General features: G+C 37.2%; 1 protein-coding gene across 1 annotated transcript in view; it reads right to left on the reverse strand.

Moving 5' to 3' along the window:
• POLN (DNA polymerase nu) overlaps positions 1-18,936 on the reverse strand; it is a 118,879-nt gene that overhangs the window by 29,937 nt on the left and 70,006 nt on the right. Inside the window, exons 19-20 of the mRNA XM_050896655.1 lie at positions 5,264-5,346; positions 1,020-1,151 (exon numbers count right to left, since the gene is read on the reverse strand). Of these exons, the coding sequence (XP_050752612.1) occupies positions 1,020-1,151; positions 5,264-5,346 (215 nt within the window). The remainder of the gene's footprint in view (positions 1-1,019; positions 1,152-5,263; positions 5,347-18,936) is intronic.

Below are 18,936 nucleotides of genomic sequence, written 5' to 3' on the forward strand. Positions count from 1 at the left end.
TTTAAGAAAAGAATGCTATGTTATTTTAAAAAGATCAAAAATATATAATAAATGTGTAATATTTTACTAGATATGTTGGGCTTAATTATAGTTAAAAATAGATTTTCAGTAACTTCACTTTTCTTTAGTAATATTACTGAACAAAGGAATGCAACTGCGTGACACAATGACAGTTCATGCTTCCAGTAGATTTTTAAGCCCTACAAAGTACAAAAAAGGAATAGTATCCATTTTCATGACTGGAAGTCAGTTACATATTTCTATCATGACACTCACCCATACAATGATGGGTAATATTATATTGCAAATTTACTATTTATTTCTACAAAATGCCTTAGTACTGTATACCCTATTAAGAAACAAAAGAAATCAATTTTGACAGTTCTGCTAATTAGCTTTTAAAAGACAATATTTCAAGCAGCTATATTTTCTCTCCTCAAATTACTGCACTCCTAGGATTCACTAAATATAAATTAATATGTAGACTAACAACAAATTTGATGCAAGAAGAGTTTGCAGCTGCTGGCTCCAAGAAGCACTCTGCACACATCTGTCATCACAGATACCACCTGAACTTCAAGAACATAAATTCCGAATGATGCAAAGAAAAAATACATTAAAAAAAAATTGGCTCTGTAAATTGGCTCTTTGACTAAATGGCTGAACTTCCATGGTCCAGCAGCCATTTAGCATATTTATTAAGTAAAAGATTCCTTGGGCTTTTTTGTGTTGGAGTACATTATATGTCAAAATGATGCAGTGTAACTTGACATTAAGTAGGGTTCACTCTGAGAACAGACGTCTTATTCTGTTAGCATCTTTCTGAGAAAAGGCAGACAGGTTTAACCAGCTCCTCTTAGCGTTAAAAAAGAAAAAAAAATGATTCACTAAGAAATGATGTTCTATCTTTTTTCTTGTCCTATAACTACCTGAATTTGGGTCGAGCTGAATCTTTGTCTTCACCACTTTCACACAGTGCTGATCAGTAAACAAAAATATGCTTACAGACTTTGGATTACCTTTATTTCGGCATTGTTCAATGGTTTTCTTTGTAAATTCATGTACTTTCTTGTATTTTTGCATAAAACTCTCTATAAATTGACTGGCTTGAAGAGGAGTAATTCCCAGGCAGTGAGCAAGACGTTCTTTACCTGGTGGTAAAGAAATTAGCTTTATTATGCAAAAAAGCAGAACAGAAATCCACTACATACACTACATAGCACTGTTACATTCACAATTAGTGGAATTAGTTAACTTTACTTATCTCTATGAAAGAGGACAGATCTGATATACTACAATCATATTTCAAAAAAGCAGATTTTTAACTTTGAGCTTGAATGTTTTACTGAAATAACTGGATTAAGAATATACTTAATAAGAAATATATAAGAAGTATGTAATTAAGAAAATCCTAGTTATAATTTATACCTACAATGTGGTTGAAATCTCTTTTGTTCACAGAACAACTTTGTTGCTTTAAGTATCATTTTGCTAGTTCAGTGTTGAAATCTGCAAACTCTGAGGAGCAGATAAAGAATTTGAAATCAATTTTAAACAAACACAAATGTGAATGAAGATCTAAAAAAGGATGGAGATGTGGCTGGTTGAGTTTAGCTAGAAGCTTTAGATTTGGTGTAGAAATCACAGAAAAACTTAACTGCTGAAGCAATCAGACCAAGTAGCCTGATTTTAGAAAGGCCGTTAAGAGTCTAGTCCTACGGATTTCAAGTAGTCTTAGACTCCTCAATGTCTGTAAAAATCTGGGTCCAAGTTGTGAGATAAAAGCATTGGAAAAAGAGAGAGAAAGGAATAATAGCTTTTGGATAGGATATAGGTGCACGATATATATTATGTTGGATCTAAGAGCATTTATAAGATAAGGTGGAAAAAAGCTGAAGACAGTTTTCCAGAGTGTGAAAATATAAACTAAGAACTACAGTTTAAACACATTTATAAACCAAACAGATCCAGTAAAAATAAAACATACATCAACATTAGTCATATGAGGTTTGAAAGACAGATATATTTGTCAGCTGCACAGCACTGTGTCTGCAAATAACATAAGCTGAGAGGCGACGTCTCAAGGCACCAAAGGCATAGAATAGTTATTGTCACAGTAATACTGTCAAAAAAAGTTATCTAGCATTTTTGAAAGAGAGAAGATTTCAGCCACCTAAATGCCATCACTGTCAGTCTGATGTGCATTTCAGAACAATTCTGTAGCATTTTGTTCTCAGTTATGCCAGGATCTGCACTGAGCTGCAGGAACACCAGCCTGGACAAGGTGCTAGAAGAAGAAATTCACAAGACATCCAGGATGAATCTTGCTGAGCTATTATAGGTCTGTACTTTTATTTGACATCTAATTAATTTGATTTTTCTTCCTGGGTCAGCAAATGAAAAATCTGTCTGCTAAAGCACATATTTTTAACAGCTAGGAGACTGCTGTGACTTCCTTAGAGAACTGTAACATCTAAGTTTGTCCATGTTATCCATTTAAAGAACTATTGATATACAGAACAAAGTAATGCATAAGATAGTAGGAAAATTAAGCCACCATATCAGTACGGAAGTCTGAAAGGTGCCAGGGAAATGCAGTTCCTGGGAAGCAAAAAGAGGGGAAGGTACAGTCACATAATTGTGTCAGATCATGTTCCACAATGCAGGAGCATAGGCCATGCTAAGCAATGCTCAGGAGTGGACTAAAGCTTCACTGAGCACTCTCCTTGAGTTATCTGTGCCAGAGGAATTGTTAGCAGCAGCCTGTGAGTTTTAGTGTTCTCCATTCTGCAATACATCTTTCAAAACAGAAAATATCATTAGTTTCTCTGCTTTTCATTTAAACATCTTGACATCCCTCTATGTCAATTCAGGGCTTGAACATACTGCCATTGAATGGAATTAATTCCGTATTTTACAGATGTTTAAGTTGTCTGTGCTTCAGTTTTACAAGATGACTGAGGCAGAAGCAGGTGAATTGAATTGCTCCAAACCAAGCAAAAGACAGTAATACTGTCATCCCTCTCAATATTTGGTATATTTATTAAAGTACCAACTCCTAGACATAATGAGACTCTTCTTTCTTTATTATACTATTTTCTATCCTCCAGGATTACAGAAAAGACCTTGAAAATATGAACCAAGTGTAACCTAAAGCTAAGAAAACAAAAAGAAAAAAAAGGTTACTATTTACTACATGAAAGACTTTCATTAACTCCTGTAAGCATAATACAGGCAAGCTCCTCAGGGAATGCTTCTGTATTTTTAAATCCCAAAAGAAGTGAAATAAATAAGTATTATTCACACTCTTCAGTTGTATCAAAATGTCTCCTTAATGAGAAGATAGCCATCTTTTGAAGGGTTGCAAACTGTGGGTGGAATTCAGTCCATCAATTTCAGGTATCTAACAACTATTTTTTGTCAGCCCAGTTTCCATCTAAATAGTTTAATGATATTACTCCATGTTATGTCTTAATTAGGATCTGATCACACTGCTAATGAACTGAAGCATCTTACTATCTTTCAGGTGCTTCAACTGCCCTCATTTGACAGAGAGGGAGACGAAGCACAAACAAGTAAATGGAGATACTTAAATCAAGCACTGCTGCACTGAAATGGTTAGTGCCTGGTACAGAGCAAGTGAAGGAGTGCCAATACTCTGCTTAATCTAATCATCTAAGTTCTCTATAGCATGAGTAGACAGACATAGGCTCTACCGAGGGAGGCTCTAGCCTACAGGGTAGAGATTGTACATTGTAGCCCAGAACTACAGGGCATTCAACTGGTGGTGATTCAGTCTGATTAAGTCAGGTATCTGCCTGTTCCACCCAGAGTGAAGGGAACAGATAGCAAATGTGTAGCATCTGCATGGACCAAGGGGCAGGGGTGCTAATGCTTGCATTTTGTAAAATAATCTAGTGATGAAAACATTCAGGCTGGAAATAGGAGATTTGATTCCAGTCTCGGCATGGGAAGGTCTGAATTTACATTGCAGGGAGCTAGTGCTGGGCTTTTTTAATATAGATTTTAAACACAGATGTTTAAAATGCAATACAGCTTAATGTAAAAATGCACATGTGTATATATATTCTTATATGTGTGTATATAATCTACACACATCCCTATACATGAAATAGATATTCTGGAGAGCTGAAATTGAAGTGTGTTTCTCCCCTTCCCAGTTGAATGCCCTAAACAATAAATGGAATGCCCTTAGCCAACTCCGCCTTTGGTTCAAAGACTATTGATGACTCACTGAAAAAGATGGTTTAGAAAGCATTCTCACCCAGGAACCCAAGATGTAGTTTTAAGTTCTTCCAAGCTAAATAAAGCCTGCAAGCTAGGGCTCTCATTTCCTAAATGAGTTTTCCAAGTACTCATCTTCTGTAGAGCTTTTGGATTTCTCCAGAAGACCTACATAAAGTTTAGTTAGCTGTTCACTAAAACAAATTCACAAGAGCTTGTAGGCTGATGATACATATGCATCTGTCTTCCCAGAAAAGGTAATTCTAAGCATGTATGAAGCATAAGGAGAGTTGGGCATCATTTAAGAAATGGTAGGCAGTTTTGGAAAGTATGCAGAACGTCGTGACTTATCTAGGACCTGGGCAGGACTTAGGCAGAATGGGTAACAGTGTGGATTTTTGCAGGTTTTCTGCAGTTGTGAAGAAATGGCAGCAAACATTAAGATCTAAAATAAGGAAACACTTCTATACTGTGAGTGTGACTGAGCACTGGCATAGGTTGCCCAGGGAGGCTGTGGAGTCTCCATTCTTGCAGACATTCAAAAGCTGTCTGGACACGGTCCTGGGGAACCAGCTCTAGATGTCCCTGCTTGGGCAGGGGGGCTGGATCTGATGACCTCCAGAGGTCCCTTCAACCTCAGCCATTCTAGATTCTATAAACATGTTTTGAGACAATATTGGAGTTCTTTTAATTTCATTGCAGTTATTCTTATCTTTGTCTACACACTGACAGAATGCAAAGTCCACTCAAAATTAAACTTATTTTAGATAAAGACAAATGCTTCAGTTACATCAGCAGCAAATAAATACAAAATCAGAGTAATCTTTGTATATGTCAATGTGGCTGTATTAATTTGATAATTTTGATACTGGGTAGGTTATTTCATAATCTTTAATAAAAATAAAAATGTAATACTGATAAATTTTTATTCACCTTTAGAAATTCTGTCTACTTATATAAATTATGTATAAAATATGAATCTCCTATAGCTGTTTTTTTTTTTTCTAAAAATGCCTACCTGCTCCATAAACCACTGAGTAAACTATACGCTTTGCTTGCTCTCTATCAGCGTGTTTCACTTGTTCACTTGGAATCTCCTTCCTAAACAAACAAACAAAAAATCATACATTTTCAGTTAAAACTAATTTAAGTTATCCCCACAGAAAATGCATTTAAAGTCAATAACCATTTAATAACTACAGACTTGTAAGATATGAACAGAGGCACTTAAGGGCTTTTGTCTTCGGCCAGGAATGTACAACTTCTTTATAAATTTTGGTGGTGATAGTCCATAGTAAATGAACCTTTATTTTAATAATCTTCTCCTTTCCTTTTTAATCAAATTCTTGGCTAGGAAAATTCCTACTACTATATTATTAGTTCTTTAGGTTGAAGAGGATTCAATATTGACCCATAAGAAAAATTAAATCTTTCCAGCAACAGCATTTCTTCAAGATGTGATGTATATAGACACTCAAAGCGTAAGTCTGACCTAAAGCTCATTTAAACAAAGGTTATATCAGGGCTTCACTAATAGGAATATCCAGCCTTTTATCAAGAATAATAACTGATAAAAGCATGCACTGAATCTCTCCATATGTCTTACAGAGCTCCACAATAGAGACGCTTCATAAAACAGTAGCACTGTCTGTTTTTTAACTAGAGAGTGTAGCTAGTTTACTCCCAGCAGTATCATCCTTCCCGGTTCCCGTTCACTCACCAACTGATGTAAACAGTCCCACAAAAGGGATAATGAATTTAGCAACTTGCAAATAAAAAGCTAGGACTCTGCAATTGTCAAGTATGTGCCACCTATGCTCTTCCTTATCCGAATGTAGCTTCAGAAAGAATGCTGACATTATTGACAATTGAAAACACTGAAGAATATTGATCATTTGGTTTAAATGGAAGTGCATTGGGGGAAATCTCAATCTCTGAAAACTCACACTCTGAAAAGAAATACCTACACAAATTGTATTTGGAACATAGAGATGAATTGCTATCAGAGATACTTGATGACATATGCACAATTTGTGAATAAGTCTCCTCATGAGTCTGGTCATGATGATTTGGTTGCATTTTTAAAAGCAAAGTTTGCTATGCTTTGTTATAAAAGTTTTTTGCCATGAAAGATGCTTTGTCATGAAAGTTTTGGCTGACGAGCTTTGAGAAAATGGCATACTTCTGTGCATCTTCTTGAAGAAGAGTCTTTCACCATTATTGTGATATTCAAACACCTAGAAAATCAGCAGAGCCACAATTTTTTGCTTGCTCAGCCAATACACTAATTTTAGCCAAGCCTATGCACAGTGCTGGTATAATTAGGCACTCTGAATGATAAACAGGTAGACCTTGAGTGCAATCAGATTTAAGCAAGTCCTTATGGCAGTACAGATTTTTTGAAGAGGAAAAATAAAATTGAATATGATTTCAAACCTTCATTGGGCAAATAGTCTCTGGTTTTGTAGAAGCTCACATTGTTCCTTTGAATGCTACTAATTGCTCAAAGATAAAATGGACTTTTCACTGCTCGTTTTAGGCTGAGAAACATGAAGAACTAGATAATCTAATACATAGTGTTTTCCATGTGTAATGAAGACTATTCCCACTTAAGTCACTCATTCTGGTAGTTGGAGACTCTTATAATTTGCTGCCTTAGTTATGCCAGGTCAAAAGTTCATGGCTCTTTTGAATAAAGTAGGTTGAGATTCCCAAATGTACCTGAATAAGAGGACAAAGTGGCAACTGGAGCTAGTAAGTGCAGAATTAGGAAACTAGACATCATTAAGGATTTCCTGAAGCAACCTCTGGCAGAAAGTCTGCAGGAATTTCCTGAAGAACCTGGCAGAAAGCTACATATACACTTGAGAAAGCAACTATCCAGAACCAGGAGGGAAAATAGAATCTGGTAAGAGTCTCGATCTTACCTAAGGACCTTTCTGAGATGAAGAACCAAGACTGAAGAATGCTGAAACTAGGGAAACAACACAAAATGTAATACTGCTTTCCTAATACTGCATAATTCGAACTACAGGCCTGAAGAAGGCAAGAGATAGGAGTACAGCAATAGAGTTTACTTGCAGATTTACTTAAGTCTGAGGCTAGAGACAACTGAGAGCCAAGGGGTCAGCAGGGGGTATGTTAGCTGCTCACTTCTCTGAAAAAGAAGGGTTATAATAGAAAGAACACAGTGGGTAAGAAGTCATGGAGATCTGTAGAGGAACATACATACTTATCAGATCACGGTACTGAGGAAGACACAAAATGAGAGTCTTGCTGGGAGGGACTGGTGGTTCTAGAGAAGCTTTAACAGTGAAAGACGACACTAGAACTTGATTATGTGCACAGCAAGACCCACTGCTAGGATTTTAAGGATGATTTTGCATTATCCAAGCTTCAACTTGAAAGGACTGACTGGGAAAACAGAAACAGACTTATTGCTGTAATCATGATAGGCAGTGTCAGGAGGAGGATTGTATGTTTCCATTGTAAGCAATCCCCATAAAACCTTGCCTAACACAGTTATCGGTGCAGAGGTACATGCATCACGTGATTACAGCAATCACAACAGTCACTTCGCATTTCCTGATCTTTGGTTAGTCATGAAATACACGAGAAGCAATTAAAATTTCAGAGCTTTATGTCAAATATTTCTTTTAATATAATGCTAAAAACAAAATGGTCAGTCAACACCTCCCAGTGTGTCAGAGTGGGAAATGTGAGTACTTGACAGAGAGGCATTACATCTAGCACTCTGTATATTTGTAAATTTATGTACCACATTCAAGAATCCAGAATAATAAAGTACGAAATTGCCATATAAATCACAAGTGCTTGAGCCAACAGAAGTCGTTAATCAAAACTATTCCTTTTTTTTTCTAATAATGAAAATGTTTTTTGCTGTTGGTATTGACAATGATTGGTTTCTACCTAGGATGCTTGATTCCTTCTGTAATACAGGGTGGCATTCCTACAGTTTGAGGCGAGGACTACTTATTCCTTTGAATAACAAAATGGTGGGGAGGGGCAGTTTCTCAGAAACGCAGCAGCCATGTTAGAAATCCCCAGTGGGCTTTCCTCTTCAGCGTGTTTCCTCTACAAACAAATTTATATTTGTGATAATTAATTTGCTTTAATAGGTACTGTGAGAACCTATTTAAAGTTAAAACTTTTATTTTGGCTTTGGACTCATCATGGAATACCATGATATTGAAAAGGAGACATTGTTATCTGCTTACTTGTGTAAGAAATTTTAAAGCTACAATCACTAAGCAAGCTATCTAATGCATGAAAATACTCAGCGCTGAATTGTGGTATGACGTAAAACAGATCTATAGTAGAGATGTATTGTTTTCAAATAAACTTGAATCTGGAAAAGGAAGCTGAATGGACATAAAAAAGCCTTAGCTGCTGGGCCTAGACAGTGACATGGAGGCAGACTTCAGCTCACTCAGTACTGTATGTACATCTGGAGGAACAGGAAGAACGTTAATGCAATGTAATAGAAATTGATGCAGGGAAAAAAGCTCAAGAGAAGAAAGAATTTGCTGCAGGTTTTGTTGTGGAAATAGCACAATTTCTGAAGTCCTGCAGGAAATATATATGCAGTTATTAGTTCTAGCATGAAACATATTTTTCCATTTTATGACATCGTTCTCATTACTCTCTCTCTCAAATACGCTATTAGTTCAAGTTCATAATCAATATTATCATCATCTTCAAATTCCTCCTGACTTGCCATCTCCAAATGTCCAATATTTCACCTCCTATATTCCTGTCCTTGCCTGCATACTTGTCTCAGTCTATTTCCACATCTCTGATTTGTTTCTCCTTTACCTTTCTTCATTTAGTACTCCTTTGCAAGTACTTTGCTTTATGGTACTTTACTTGATACACATCTATTAGGTAGAATAAAGAATGGACTTCAGTGCTGGAAGACACATTCAGGTTAACAGATCTCATTATTCTCGGAAGGAGTTAGCAGAGCTAAACAATCTCGAAAGGTCTGTGAGGACAGCAAAACAACTTACAGCTGAAAATTGTAGAAAATCTGACAAACATAGTGAGAGTAGAGATATACAAACTCTTTAAAAAGGTGGTTCTACTAAGAACTGGGCTGTATGCCCAAAACAGAATAGCTGCCTAATTATTAGAGTGAAAAAAAAGGAGAAAAATTTTCTAGCAAAATAGTGAAGGATAACATCAAATTATTAGTAAGAAACATACAGTGCAGATATGAAACTTAAAAACAGGCATATGTAATTTATTACTTTTTCAGAGATAATATCTTGAATACTTTCTCTAATTTCTCCAAAATTCACTATATGTTTTCATGTATTAATGGGGTCTAATGGATGTATTAATGTCTAATGGACAAGAGTTTCTGCTGAATTAAGTCTTAAGTCTTTAAAACATATGAATACCAAGTTTCTTTATACCCAAGAAAAATATGGCAATCATATCTGTAATTTAAAAAAAGTTTAACCATAAACTAGAATAACACATTTAACACAGAGTAGAGATCTAGACGGATTTATTTTTAACCTGTACAGAATACTAAAAAGAAAGGATTAATGCAAATTTTAGTATACAGAAATGATCACACAGAGCATAAAGTATATGAACACAAAAAAATCAAAGAGGCCACAGGGCATAAAGTTTGAGCAATGCCAAAATAAAACTTTGAGAACAGGTAGAAATGGAAGGAAATCAGTCTTAAAAGAATGCGATAAGACATTTCAGCATTTCTGGGAAACGTTGTATGGTGACGGAAGTCGTCTGTTTATGTACAGGAAAAGGCAGAACAAACTTCTCAAACACAATATCTGGCAGACATGCGTTGCCTTGATCTGCATTACATTCCAGCCAAGCTAAGCTCAGTCATAATAGCCACAAAGCTCTTGGCCGCTCTCCTGCATCTGCCAATTAATCCAAGTCCTAGCTGTGAGTTGTTGATGTGGGAAACGAGATGGAGCGCCATTTTATTCATTTTATACATGGTCATTAACGTCCAATAAATGAGTGAATATATGAGTGAATACACATTCGTTCATCTGACTGCTTTTACAGCTTTCTAAAATTTCATCAGTGAACTATATAAATCTCTCATTTTTAATCACCTGTTGCTATTTAATACCAGATGAGGGTTGTATATTTTGTAAGTTTGTGCCTGGAACTTTGTGTTGGCTTATGAAACTGGTATAGACAATTTATGTAATTAGTGACAACTGCAAGCTTTAGAAAAGCTCAGTTTTACAGTGATATTGCCACTGGATAGATCATGTAGGAGGTAAATTCTGAAAGCTTACTTTTTCAATTACGTTGGCCTTATACCTAAGGCAAGCAGAATATATACCACAATGTATGTGAGCATCCTAAACATACGGAAAAGATTGGCAACACATAACCTAGTCCACTCACTGTTAATGCAATGCGCAAGAATAAGCAATTTGTTTGAAAGCTGCTATTCCATGACTAATAGAAAATGCTGACAAGGCTCAGGCATAAGATGTCTCAGACATTTTTAAGGTAACATGTGGAAGCTATCTATCTTGGAACTACTTTTGCCTGGCTAATGTCTGTTACAAAATACAGAAGAGGAAGAGGATGGGAAACAGTTTCCCTGAAGCCACTGTCATATCAAAATAGATCACTACTTTTGCCTCACATGTCAATCAAGAGCCAGGCATAAGGTACATGCAATTAGCCCATCTAGATATTCTGATCATACACAGTTTTAATGTATGGTTTGATACAGAATGTCCAGTGAAAACCACATATATAACCACATATATATGCCTTCTATAACTATGAGGCATTTACACAACTATGTTCTAAACAAAAAGTAGCTAGATTGTCTTCCTCATAAGAGCAGCATAGAGACATCAGGACGAAAAATTAAATTTGTCTAGACTGCGCAGAAGAGTGGAAATAAGATACTTTTATAAAAAAAGGAAAGAAGCCTCTACAAAGACTGAAATGCAGACTAACGTCTTGTCAGAAGGGAAACAGCAGGTGAAATAGCTAACAGAAAGAGACCTTTCTGATGTAACCTAAGCAATATATTAAGTCATTTTTTCTTTTATTTCTTTATCTATATCACTTCTAAACACTTCTCATGTCTGATTCAGATGTTATGTCAAATGCTTGTATTCACATTTTTATCGTAACCTGGTTTGCATAAGTGAGATATAAGGTTACAGAGTAACACAAAGAAACTCCTCACCCAAGGATATGCACCAATAAATGAATCAACAAACTAGAGCACTGGGATATCTTTAGCACACCAGATTCCTCACATCTCCTCCTCCTTATCTAAAGGATAATACACAGGGTCCCCATTTCTTGTATATTTATTCTCACCCTGGCATCGGGAGAGGCAGAGCTGTCTTCCAGCGGCCACTGCACATGTTGGAGAATCTCTGGCATGGATCTCCCATGTAAATATAGGGGTCATGTAGTTAAACACAGAGGGGAGAGGGTCACAACCTCCCATTCAGGGAGTTTAAATTTGTGTTTTATTTAGTTTAGACGTTTTTATAAAAGCTTTTAGTTGTGTTCAACTTCTTTGAATGAAAGACTACAGCACTGTCAGCTTGATGTCATCCTTCCTATACTACAGCCAGCTCTGCAACATTTTTGTCATCGCGTCTCTTTCCCCTCTTTGTATACCACCCTACCAAACTGCATTTTAATTTGTTCTGTATCTATTTAGCACCAGGAAAAGCTTTATAACCCCTATAAAACTCTTTTGCAAGATTCCAGAGGCACTTTAGGATTTTAGAAGTCCTTCCAGTAGTTAATCATATAATAATTTATTTTGTCTGAGTAGCCTCTATAGTCCACTGCATGAAGATTTATTTCATTAGTCCTCAACCCTCTTTTAAAGAGCATGATGTCTAGCTTTCATGTATTTTACAGAAGATAAAGACATGTCTTTGCAGTTTGCTCTGTGGGCCAGAAGTCTTCTGTTGCTACATTTTAAAGCAGCAGGGAACCAGATAAAGAAATTGCAACAAGGTCATGTCATAAATTATAGCTATCATCAGTAACAATTTGTTGAAAGATTCATTTGGGAGTAAAGTGATCCATTATCTTTATTAAGATATTTACCTGCATGTTGATGTCCCAGATATTGGATATTGAAGAGATAAATTAGATAGCACTTATTTTCAGTGCTCTTGACAAAAAAGGTCACTTAGAGATTTTTCTTTAAAAATGCACAATTCTGGACATCTGTCAGTTAGAACAGAAAGTCCCTGACATCAATGAAGGTGCTTGAAAGAGCACATCCCACCCTGCAACCTTCATGTTTTCTCTCCTTCACTCCTGCAGAAACAAAAAAAAGGGCTTTCTTCTCACATTCCTAGTCTCTCTTACATAGTGAATTACACAGACAAGTGATATTTATTTCTGAGTCATGTATTGCTGAAGGAATTAATTAACTAGAGAGCATTCTTATTTTAGGGTCTTCGGGTCTACGAGCACAGAATAAAAGGAAGTCAGGGTAACTAACTCCCAGCTTCGGGTGCCAGTGTGAACATCAATAGTGCTTGAAAGAACAAATAAATGTAAACAGATTAAGGGATCTATACAAATTGGGATGACATAAAATTTGTCAGAGGCCATTTGTATAAAACAATAATGTCAGGGATCAAATGCAAATTAATGCTCTTAGAGTTCTTTCTTCACTTGTCACATCTACTTTACAAGCTTTTCTGTAAGAGGCTTCAAATACTTAAGAAGGAACAGAAGCCATTTTGGGAGATGATACAGGTAGCTGTGGCAGAGCATCAAATAATTACCCATCTTGGGCCTGTTAGAAGTCTCATAACTTTATAAAGAAATAGATAGACCTTCAGAGCAGCCTTTAGACAAATACCAGAAAAGTGAAATAGAAGGAAACAGAGTTCTTAATATATAATCAAAAGATGATGTAACTGCCATCTCAGATATTACATGGAACAAAACATGGAGCTATAATATTGTCACAACAATGTACAGTTTGCTCAGGAAAAACAAGCAGGGGAAGAAGGGAGGAGATGTCAAACTACATCAAATTGCATCTACATAGTTCAGAAAAAAATAAAAAGACTTCTAAATATCTTGGTAGGGCAATCAAAAGAGGAAGAAATCAGTCATGCTATATATGAGGGTCTTGAACAAATGGGTTCCGCAGAGAGGGATGAGATACTTCATATCCCATCTCTTTCAATCTTCACTAAAAATACCTCTTGCAGCTTAAATTTCTATTATGCCTATGACCACACTGAACTAATGGCAAAAGTAAAAGTGAAGAATGAATTGGCTTTGCATTCTTGATTTCATCAAGAGTTAGCTTGACACTAAAGTTAATTGAGTTAAATGAAATAAATGGAAACATTTTATTAAGCTCTGGAGTGTGCTCATAAAATGTAGCATTTTATCAAAGTCACTCTAGAAGGAGATGACTATTTGGAGATGATAGCTTTTCATACACAAGAAAGCCTCTCCATGAAATTAGCAAAGCCAAATGTTATCAGACACCATGAAACAACTGAGGACTGTCCAGCCTCCTCAGAGCTTGCTTTTTCACTAGTTTGTGTGTTAGTTGTGGTGGTGACAATTCTAAAATTTTATTTTTTGTTTATTCTAGAATGCTAAGAAAGCATTTAATGTGCAATAATAATAAGCTCCCAATGTGACATAAAATTAAGCTGTCTGGTTAAACCTGTAGTTAACAACCTGGTTTATTTAAAGCTATTGTTTAGCTCTTCTAAAACCAAAAGCCATTATGCTTCCTGAAGACTTTATTCCCTCTGCCTTATTATCTGCTAGTCTAAACAAATGTCACAGCTGCACTGCTCCAAGGGACTGTAAACTACAAGGTGAAACCTCCATAAGGGGCCTGTATTGGGTTTGCGTGGCAAGGTTTTGGTAGTGGGGGGGCTACAGGGGTGGCTTCTGTGAGAAGCTGCTAGAAGCTTCCCCTATGTCCGATAAAGTTAATGCCAGCGGGTTCCCAGACGGACCCGCCGCTGGCCAAGGTCGAGCCCATCAGTAACAGTGGTAGCGCCTCTGGGATAACATATTTAAGAAAGGGAAAAAAAGTTTCAGCGGAGGAGCAGTTGCAGCCAGAGAGAGCAGAGTGAGAATATGTGAGAGGAACAACTCTGCAGACACCAAGGTCAGGGAAGAAGGAGGGGAGGAGGTGCTCCAGGAGCCGCAGCAGAGACTCCCCTGCAGCCTGTGGGGAAGACCATGGTGAGGCAGGCTGTTCCCCTGCAGCCCATGGAGGTTAACAGAGGAGCAGATATCCACCTGCAGCCCGTGGAGGACCCCACGCCGGAGCAGGGGGATGCCCAAAGGACGCTGTGACCCCGTGGGAAGCCCACACTGGAGCAGTCTGTTCCTGAAGGACTGCACCCTGTGGAAGGGACCCATGCTGGAGTGGTTTGTGAAGAACTGCAGCCCGTGGGAAGGACTCACATTGGAGAAGTTCATGGAGGACTGTCTCCTGTGGGAGGGACCCCACGCTGGAGCAGGGGAAGAGTGTGAGGAGTCCTCCCCCTGAGGAGGAAGGAGCGGCAGAAACAACGTGTGATGAACTGACTGCAACCCCCATTCCCCATCCCCCTGTGCTGCTCAGGGGAGAGGAGGTAGAGAAAATCAGGAGTAAAGTTAAGCCGGGGAAGAAGGGAGGGGTGGGGGGAAGGTGTTTTAAGATTTGGTTTTATTTCTCATTATCCTGCTCCGTTTTGACTAGTAATAAATTAAACTAATTTTTCCCCAAGTCGAGTCTCTTTTGCCCATGACGGTAATTGCTGAGTGATCTCCCTGTCCTTATCTCGACCCACGAGCCTTTCGTTTTATTTTCTCTCCCCCGTCCAGCTGAGGAGGGGAGTGATAGAGCGGCTTTGGTGGGCACCTGGCATCCAGCCGGGGTCAACCCACCACAGGGCCATACAGACAGTCTGTCAGAGTGCAAAGCAAGACAAGTGTTAAATTTCATTAATATCAACTATTGCAAGTGAGCTTTCAAAACAGATAGAAATTGCTTTGCTGCAGAAGTAAAACTGTTAAAATATTCCACAGCAACACCCATGAGGCGTGGAACTCGGAGCTTAAAATGTTTTAAAACTCTGATTCTGAGAAGGCAAACTGAACTTTCTCCCTTTCACTAAATTTCAGCATTTTCAGTAGTTATTTTTGGGGGGGGAGGGATGGGACAAGGGAGTGGAAGGGAGTAGGTGGAGAAAGCGATAGCTAATTAAACCACTACATGAATGTTCTTTGAAAAAACATACTGCAAAAATTAAACATCACAAGCCAAAACCTGGATCTGTCTGCTACATCTCAACAGAAAAGTTCAAATATATATACACACATATATATTTAAACCCTCATTTGTGGAGGCAGAGCTACCTAACAAAGGTATTCCAAAGGCAAAGCAAAAATTATTACAGCTATCATGCACATTATATTTGCAAATGCCACAATTTTCAACTGTTTCCTGTCAGAATCTTTTGAGGAGTACCCTTTAGTACAATTCTTTTATTATGCAAAAATGTAACAGTTACTACAATCATTCATTAAGAAACAGACATATTTCACAAGTGATGTTTATTGAGAGGGATGAAAATCTCAATCTAGAATTAGTGCTGTTTGCCTAATGCAAATAAGCCTGATTTAAATAATGATGCTTCTTCAGAACAATGATTTAATCTGTTAGCCTTACAGAAATTTAAGTAAAAGTAATGAACTTTACCATTAATGGCATACCAGGCTAAATACTCCTAGGCCAAAACTGGAGCCGTAATCTGAGGATACAATTACAGCTGATTTCACAATGTTTTCAAGCAGATATAAGCAACTACCTAATCCCAAAGTGAGTATAAGACAGAAAAGAGAAACTAAAATGCAATATACAGAGATCTTAGAGCTTGTCTTCCAAGCTATTTCACAAGAAACTCTTCTCCAACACAGCAGAGAGGAACAAAATCAGATAGCACCCTGACACCATTTCCCCCCTCCAGACTGCAGTAACTGTGAACCTATCCCTACATGCTGCACAGCTTGAGAAATAAAGCCTTTCACAGAGACTAAAGAATAAGAGACTACTGCTTTTCTGCAAGCTATTTTATTTGCAAATAAGAATTATTAAAGTATAGAATTTTTGTATAAAGTAGGGAATGAGGAATTAGAAACAAAGAAAAGATGTAATAATTGACCATGGAACAACAAGGAAACAGCATGGTTTGGCTGTGGAAAAACAAATGCCATTTCAGGATGTGTTAAGTGAGCTATTTTCAATTACAGGACAATATTAGTGCTGCTGTACAATATACGGGTGAGATTTTATCTGGGGTAGTTAACATAATTTGGTTACCATGTTCAAGAAACATGAACTTGGTGGTGGTAGGCTACCAGAACATTGAATAGAAAAAGAATCAACCATGTGAAAGGAGACATTGATTATGTCAGTATTAAGAAATTAAACCTGCCCATAAATATTCTGCAGCACTGGGGCTAACTGGAAAACACCACCACATATCCATACTTTAAAACTCTCTTACCATCCAAACATGGTGCTGCATCCAGCAACCTTGTGGAAATAAACCCTGGCCCATGCTAATTCAGGAACTGTGCCCAGGAACTGTTTGGTCCAAAGCCACGACCATGATAGGGACCAATTTACCAACCCAGATTTTGAATGCCAGCAACCAGGAACATCCCTGGCACTAAATTTATTAGAATAAAGGTAGCCTCTCCAGTCATTATTTCTTTGTTTCATTCATCATTCTGCTAGGCCAGTTTCATGGCTGTTCCAAAATTAAGTTATGTTTCCAGACCATGATACAAGTATTCCTGAGACTGTGCTCTGGTGCAGAGATTTCAGAGCTAGCTAAAAAAAGCTAGCTTTGGTAACTAGAGCAGTTTAGTGAAACAGCCAGTCAGTGCCACAGAGGCTCTTTTTCCTTGCCAAGAAGAGATACAGATTAACCTATGTGGAATTCCGTGTAGTCATAACTAGCTGCTCCTAACACTAGTTTATTAAGGTATCTTGATGACAAATACCCTAAGAAAGCTTGTCTTGTTTCCTTAAAGAATGAAGGTTGAGAACACAGTTGATTGCCTTCCTGAAGTATTTATACAAAGCAAACATTGGGGTCGAGGAGAGCTAATAAAACTAATGGACAACATTGGTGAGAATAATTTGGGTATATAAACTGTAGGAATAAATATAAGGTAGAAAGTAAAAGGAGCTTTCTAGCCAGAAGAGGAATGGGGAATTCAACAGCTCTTCAATAGCATTATGTAGGTTAAAAATAGTTCTAAGTTGAGACCCTACCAATCTATAAAAGGAAGTTTATGACATTGTCACCTGCAACAATTTTATGACCAAAAAGGTCCTTCTACTCTTATACTCCTGTGTAAGACCAGGCATACTCTTACCAAGCATAAAGCACTAACCAGCAGTGTGAGGGATTCTGCCTTACTTTTTCTTAGGGCTTCTCTGTTTCTTAATAACTGCCGTCACCTTGTCAGCATCTTTTCCTACCACAAGAGACCACATTTATTCTCACAGGAATTCAAGCTTATACTATAGTACCTCATAGGTTCAAAATATTTCTCAAGAACAATCCTAAGAAATCTGCAGTGACATAGCTGCAGGAGCTGCAAGTGGTACAGCCTCACTCACACCTATTTTACCAAATAAGTTATTATTAAACACCAGATTCATAATGAGTAGTATCTCCACAATTAGACCTTCTGCAACAGAATACCTGCCCCTGAATGTGACTTGATTTGGAAGAGTATGCCTTCCCATTCAAACTGAAATTGTGTCTCTCTCTGAACTGCATATATGAAACAAATTCTTGATTCCTCACTTTTTATCAGTAATACTCTGAATAAAAAAAAGAAAGATACAAGATACAAAACGAGAGATATTTTAGATATTGATCAGAATAGAAATGATACATAAACAATGAGACTATGGATAAGTACTAATAATTATTCAGTTAAAAATACTGCAAAAATTGTTTCTTCAGAATTTATTTCACAAAAGAAAAATAAGCAGAAGCTTTGAAACTAATTAAAAATGATAACAGTATTACAAGACCAGGTAATCCAATGATAATGAAAGAAATGTTCTGTCAACCCTTAGTGAGACTCCTAGCAGGCAGCACTGAGTTTAGGACCTCCAGATTTACAGCAAATCAATAATGGCTGAGTTACCTAGCCAAACTTCAGAGCTGAAAGATCACAACACAGTCATATATTTCTAAATAGAGACTCCAGCAGGGGTATTCAGTTACATTTATTTAAAGTGTAACTTTATATGGACTGCCATATAACACACATGAAAACTTTTCTCTGCTCTCTTCAAAGGCAGGATTCTAGAAGTAACCCTAAGTACTCCATGGTGAAGAGCAGGTATGCTTGTAATTTGTCTTAATACTGCAAAACATAGTTTCACGATCTCATATATGCTCAATTGCATGGTATGTCTCTTCTTCATTGCAACTCCAAAAACCAAAGATTTCATTATTTTGCAAGGTATGAAGTGAAATGAATTAACCCAAATTCATTTTAGACTTGACATTAAGCTCACAAAAAGTGGAGAATGAATCCAAGAGACTACATGTTCTAATATCTGATTAGAAGTGTATGAAATAGCCCAGACTACCTAGAAAAGTCTTCAGACAA

Source organism: Gymnogyps californianus, chromosome 4 (assembly GCF_018139145.2).
Source record: "Gymnogyps californianus isolate 813 chromosome 4, ASM1813914v2, whole genome shotgun sequence".
Taxonomy (NCBI): domain Eukaryota; kingdom Metazoa; phylum Chordata; class Aves; order Accipitriformes; family Cathartidae; genus Gymnogyps; species Gymnogyps californianus.